General features: G+C 31.7%; 1 protein-coding gene across 1 annotated transcript; it reads right to left on the reverse strand.

The window, feature by feature from the left end:
• Positions 1 to 3,641: 3,641 nt before the first annotated feature.
• LOC136214979 (aldehyde oxidase GLOX1-like) lies at positions 3,642 to 5,612 on the reverse strand. Its single transcript, XM_066002907.1, has one exon. It carries the CDS (start codon positions 5,560 to 5,562, stop codon positions 3,889 to 3,891), a length of 1,674 nt encoding a protein of 557 aa, XP_065858979.1. The 5' UTR covers positions 5,563 to 5,612; the 3' UTR covers positions 3,642 to 3,888.
• Positions 5,613 to 7,119: the final 1,507 nt, after the last annotated feature.

Raw genomic sequence — 7,119 nt, forward strand, 5'->3', positions numbered from 1 at the left:
ACCGGCGTTCAATGTTCGTGACCTTAGCCCGTGGAAGTCAGATGGCCCTTTGGAGAACAACACAGACAAACCAGTGCCGAATTCTTTTAAAGAATGAGAGAATGATGCGGACATCCTAACTGGGATCAATAATAACACGCGCCTTGGCGGATCTCCTCTCGGCGTTCCCACAGAGGTTGTATCTAAGAGGGCGGATCCCCTGGACACGCGGTAAAACATTTTTCTAAGATATTAAAATCATGTTTAGTTCTTTTTTACCCTTTTAAAAACAGTAGTCATTTACTACTTGTTTCTAATTTATGTTGTAACCAAATTGATAGGGATCATAACAATATGGAAGGTTTTAATCGTAAACCACCAAAGATGATACTGTTTTCTAACTAGAACTAGAAGGAAATAATTTTAAAATATGAATGTTAACCTTCAATAAATAAAGTGTTTGATTTAATTCGATAACTTCCTTACAAAATATTAAGCTTTTATATCCCTTAATCACGATGGAAAAGACTTAATACCCCATTACAATACTAACTTCTCTTGAGACAGTAAGGGTAAAATAGATACAAATAACTTAATGTGTTTTTTCAATATCAAATTTAGGTGCCTTCTATGTTTACTTTGTTTTTGACAAAGTACCATTACTTGATGTGTTTTCACCATTGGATGATGGAGTATAAATTAATCTGATGGTGAAAACACTCAAAGTAAGACTTACTTTGTTAAAAACAAAGTAAACATAGCATTTACCTCAAATTTAAAACAATAATAGGCATTGCTAACCATGCCTATTTTGAGGGGTACATACAACGACAATATATAACGGTTGATTCATAGCTTTTTTGCAGCCTCTGTTTAGCTTGTTTAGCTTGTCAGATTAAGTCCCTTGATCTTTCGATTTTTATTGATTAAATCCTCATCCTTTCAATTTGGGATATTGAAATATTCGTCAATTATAAAATTGCACAAACTAAATTTAGGGTTAACTGTAGTTTCACGGATTTACAGATAAATACTTGTGATAGTTTTCATTTGTATACAACTATGTGGTTTCTAAAATTTTTATTTTTTTATTGATCTTGCCAAATTTAGCCGATAACGACCTCAAAATAAAAAATTTCAAAAATTAAAGTTGTTTAGTATCATATTTACTATGGAATCACATTTTTTATTTTTCAAAATCATCATTTTTGGAGTTTTCACTCTCTAAACATTAACTTTTTCTCTCATAAAAAAACATCTAACGGACTTCAAACCTAAAAAGTTAAAGAATTAAAATTGCGTAAAATATCATTTAACTCTTCAAAATTTTCATTTTGAGATCGTTATAGCTCAAATTTGGCAAAGTCAACAAAAAAAATGAAAATTTTGCAAACCATATGGTTGCATTCGTAACCTAAAATATCACAGTATCATCTGCAAATCCGTGAAACCACAGGGTATCTATTTGTAATTAACCCTTAAATTTATAGTGAATAAAAAACTCAACTTTCAACATAAAATTTATTAAATTAGTTTAATAAAGTACTTTTTACCAAAGTTAGCTTTAGTGCACGGCCGGTCCCAAACATAAGTGAGGAGTGCGGCCACCCAAGATCCATGGTCTAAAAAGTCCCAAATTTTTTTACTATACATATAGTATTCCTTTTTATTATAAATGTATTTATAATACATATGCAAACCTGAAAATAACCAAATAATATAATATTTTAGGTCTAAAATGTACCTAACTTTCTATTTTAAAATTTTAAATATAATTTTAAATATAATTTTTTTTATTAAGAGTTTTTATCTCTTATTTTATATAGGTCCATAAAATCTTAGAACCAACCCTGCTTTAAGTGGTTAAAGATTTCAAGTTATTGATCATACCACGAGATAATCCAAGGAAGATTCGTACCACCACGGCGGCATCTTTAAGCCTTCTCTATATCCAGGATCTCAACTCATTAAAACTAGATATCTCAAGCTAAATCCTATTAAATAATTATAATTTTTTTATTTTAAACAATGAGAACTTATATAGTATGCTTGACCTACCATGTGTCTAAAATTAATTGGTTATGGCATACCATATCATATTAGTATACGTGTATAGCTTAATACATTTTTTTTTTTTTGCTTTCTGAACGTATCCAAAAAGTTTGATTTACCTCCTGAATTTGATAATGTCTTGATAGCCTTCTTAACTTATATAAAATGTTTAGATAGTTCTTTCAATTTGCGTAAAATGTAACTAATTAATCACTTAGTTGTAAAGAAAAGTAAGCTATATGTGAAAATTGTGTTGCACGCGTCTTAAAATATTATTAAATAATTCACGGAATGGATTAAAACATATTAAAAATGAAGTTCTTACTTGTTTAATGTAAAACTATCTTCTCTAATATTATAATCGAATATCCCGATCTTAGTTGTTTTACTTTTTCAAAACGCTTCCGCATGTAATTTACTTTTTCAAAACACATGCAACATACATTCTGTATGTAACTTACTTTTTTAAGACACGTGCAAATTACATTGGCATTGTTTGGCAATTAGTTGTTAGCCAATAACTTATTACATTAATTGTTAGCTGATTACCTTTTTAGTTAGCTGATTTGACTAGCGGATTGTGTGAACTTATTTGGCAAAACTTAGCTGATTGTTAATAGATGTTTGTGTTTTATAACAAATAATGACATGATAAAGCATTTATTTGGGATTAGAGAGTATTAATTAGGGGTAAAAATGTCCATAAAAAGAGATGGAGCAATAAGCTAATTGAAAAGACTCCAAAAATGAGCGTTTTCAGAATTAACTTATTGGACCTAATAAGCTCTTTCAAACCTCTATTCAACAAACACCACTATTCAAAACCTCTAAAATTGCTCAACCTCTAATTTTACTCTAAAAAACTCTTTACCAACACGGTCATTGCGCATGTAACCTACCAATAATTCATCATCAACATATATATTAAAGGGTAAATAATTATAAGGTCCTCATGTTTTTACTTAACACGCTAGTAAGTCGATCATATTATTATAAGGTCCTTAAGTATTACCTTAATCAATTCTTTAGTCCTTCCATTTATTTTTGTAAATAAAAGTCCAAAATTACCACTAGTTATATACATAAAAAAAAAATTATCTTTTAGTTTCAAATTTAATCTAATTAATTTTGATGAAATTTTTGAACTACATATACACCAAAATTAATATACTTGAAAAAATGTATTATTAATTTTTTCTTTATCTTTTAATATAATATCTTTAAACTAACATTAAATATTTTTATAATTTTTTAAAAATCATATTTTTTTCTTCATTCAGAAAATTTATTAGAATTGTAAAAACTTTTTACAATTATAGTCTTACTCGTATTTTAATAATTTTTAAAATATTTTCATTCATTTTTTAGTCAATAAATTTTACGTTATTAAATTAAAATTCTATAATTATATAAAAATTAATAAATCAATTATTTTATATTGGAGTTTATATTGGAGAGATTGTGATTATATAGGAAAAAAGAGAAAAAAATATAAAATAGGAAAAATAGATGTTTTATTATTAAAACATAAAGTAAAGGGTAAATTTGGTATTTTAAAGTTTATTTAGTATAGTTTGACCATTGATCCAAGTATAAGGACTAAGGAGTTAACAAAAACAAAAACTGGAGAACTATATAATTATTTCTAAAAACGCAGGGACTAAATAGTGTATTAGGTAAAAACACAGGTACCTTATAATTATTTACCCTATATTAAATAATACCATATAAAAAAAACATATATCAATGAATCTTTCCAATAGTATTTTCTTTCCCGAAAAGACTTCCGGTCCATACAATAAAACTCATAAATTCCCAATTGAAGAAACGAACCAACCACCATTAAATCTTAATTAATCACTTTGATAAATGGACCCACTTTGCTCTACTCGGAACACCTTCATGGACCACAAACAACTGGTAATATCCAGCCGGAGCTAGCGCCGCCGTCGCCGGTGCATTTACACCGACAACATATTTCCCGGCACCGATCTCTTCTATGTCATTAACATTATTCTCCATACCCAAAACTAAAAGCCTCTGATTCATAGCAAAAGAATGTGTAGTAAAAGATGGAGCCAACATTGTCACATAAATGTTTCCAAGTTTTCTTTCATCCGCATTCAATTCAAATCCGACACTAAAAATCTGCCTGTAGGAGAGATCCAGGCCGGGTTTTATCTCGGTAATGGTCGGCCGGGGAGTATCCGAGCTGAGATATGGCGGAGAAAAAGCTTCCAAGCTCAGCTCTGTAGGATAAATTGCAGTGAAGTTGTAGTTGCTATTAGGATTGCTGCCTCCGACTATGACTCGACCATCCGATAGCAGATGAGCTGTCGAATGGTAGAGTCGCGGGATTGGCGACGGGCTCATAATTTCAAACCTATCAGAATCAGAATCAGTATTCGGAAAATTGGTCCTGTAGAGTACAGGGTTTAAAACCGGTTCTCTCGCTGCATTCCAGCCCGCGGTTCCTTTACCCGCGCCGTTGATTATCAGCACGTCCCCGGTGGGCAGCATTATCATGTCGCCCATCACTCTTTTCAGCGGCATTTCCTCCATTTCCCATTTGGCACTTGGAGACGTTATTACTATCCGGCCGCAGGATTTCGACGCGGAGACGTAAACCCCTTTGTCCGCCTTTTGGTTCGAATCAGGCAATGTTCCTCCACAGATGAGAACTTCCGCATCAGGAATTGTCCGTGCGCTGACATTGTTGTTTTGGAGTACAATCGGAAGCAGAACAGAGGAACCCGTGCTCGGGTAGTTCCGAGATATCCCGCCAGGCATAACGGGATAGCTCCGAACCACCCTGTGGTTAACATAGTCGAGGAGAATCGCTCGATCGTTAGCGAAAACAAAGAGATTTCCGTCGGGGGAAAGGTGTAGAAAAGGATATAAATTATTCGGAATCAACGGAGAATACCTTGTCTCTCTTAAAAACGGAAGTTGAAAAAGTGTTTGATCAGAATGAGAAACTTTAGGAACGAATTCATAATTGAACTCATACCTCCCACCAACAATAATAATCTTCCCATTCGGCAAAACCTGATTCGACGCATACCATCGAGGCACAATCAACCCTGTCGGGTCTTCTTCCCAATCGCAACTCTCACAAGGTTTGAAAGTCCTAACAACTCTTTCTCCAAGCCTATACCCTCCGCTCTGAACAAGCACTCCGTCCGAGGACAATGCCCCGGACGAACACCATGTATCGGTGAGTATAGTGAGCGGTCGGACATTCCGATTGAGCGGATCGAACTCCACGGAATGAGCGAAGCAATCGATGTTGGTGTTTTGGGTTATGGCAATGCATTTTCCTTGCGGCAAAGAAAGATTGGAAGGACCAAAATTAGTCCGATCAAAGATGATAATCTTGTCATTGGGTAACAATTGCATGTGCATAGCTGAGATTCCGATACTTTTCTTCAGCAATTTCCATTTTCCTGAATATGATTGGGCTTCAATTTCTGAAACTATGAGGGAAGTAAAAATTGCCAATAATAGCAATGACAAGGATTTTGTGTCCATTGCTGATTTATAAACCTGAATTGGGGTTTTTTTTTTCTGATGTATTGTGATTGTGTATTTATCAAGTTGAAAAATCTTTAAAAAGGTAGTGGCATTAAGTGATTATAAGGTACAAAGGTTTTTGTATTTTTGTCGATGATAGTAGTTTTACTTTTACCGTCATAAATGGTACTATTAATGTTTAATGTTGACAAGTTGATGAACCGATTTTAAAGAGATTGCTACTCCATCGTGAATTTTGTTTTGAACTTCACTTGTGTTGCAGATTATTACTAATTAATAATAGATCAATTACATGTAGGTATAGAAGTGATATTGTATGAATCTCATTTTGTTCGGATTTTAATCACGTGTTTGACAAAAAAAAAAAAAATTATGTTGAGGTTAAACGTGTTTTATTCCCAAACCTATCCTATAATCAAAAAAGTAATGTAAAAATCTTTCTTATTTGAATTAATTAGTGTAAAACATGTGAATATGTCAAAATCTTTCCGTAATAATATTTAGTGTTAAGGTGTAAAAATACCCCTAACGTTTTGAGTCAGTAGCAATTTCATCTCTAACGTCTAAAATGATGTAATTTTACCCCTAACGTTAGAAATCAATAGCAATTTTACCTCTAATGTTAATAAATTGGGTTAATTTGAAAAATAATTTATCAAATTGTCTTCTCGGTCATGAATTTTGTAATCTACACCTCACATTTGCGTCATTTTATCAGTAACAAATCACAAACATATGTTGGGATGTGAAAAAAATTTAAAAATAATACTGCCTTTTGTACGAATTGTATAAAAAAAATCAAAAAATTCACCGAATTTATAATATTAATCTCCAATTCTATTATTAAATTATAAAAAACATGAAATCCTTTTTTTTATAACAAATTGATATGCAATTGGTGGAGAATAAAGAATAAAAATATATGTGTTTTATAATAGTGTCTAAAATTGATCCAAATTATCAACGTTGTGTCTAAAATATTTTCTCTCTCCAACTCAAAACAACAGCTAAGAATTAAAGTTGTTTAGAAAACTATTTTCATCTACTCGAAGGTTACCTTTTATTGAAGTGGTCATCTTGATCAAGTTTAAAAGGGTCATTATGCTCCTAAATTAATTTAGGAACCATAAACATTTAATTTTGAAGTTCAATTATTTTTATATCTTATTTTGATAGCATTAAAGATGGTAGCTACTAATTTAGGTGGTGAATTGAAGGAGAAATTATTTAATAAAAATAGGCATTAAAATGTGTGATTGAATTCTTGAATCATGGTACAGGAAAAATGGTCTTTAAAGAAAGACATGACTTGACTTGCATTACGTAATTACTCAGATTATGGGCCAATACGCCTTCCTTTAACATCTTACTGCATTTATGGTCTCTAAATTAGAACACCCTGTTTCTGAATTTTATCTTTTATTTGTTGAGATTCTAAGTGTGAGTTAGGTGTTGAATTCTATATTATAAGATTGCGAGATTGGTGAATGATATATGAGCTAACCTTGTGTCTAATAAAAAAATCGGATTTAGAGATGTCTAACATACTAAAAA

This window comes from Euphorbia lathyris, chromosome 1 (assembly GCF_963576675.1).
Source record: "Euphorbia lathyris chromosome 1, ddEupLath1.1, whole genome shotgun sequence".
Taxonomy (NCBI): domain Eukaryota; kingdom Viridiplantae; phylum Streptophyta; class Magnoliopsida; order Malpighiales; family Euphorbiaceae; genus Euphorbia; species Euphorbia lathyris.

Bases quoted from the DNA above. Each gene is read 5' to 3' on its own strand.
- LOC136214979 (XM_066002907.1), bottom strand. From the start codon at position 5,562: ATGGACACAAAATCCTTGTCATTGCTATTATTGGCAATTTTTACTTCC.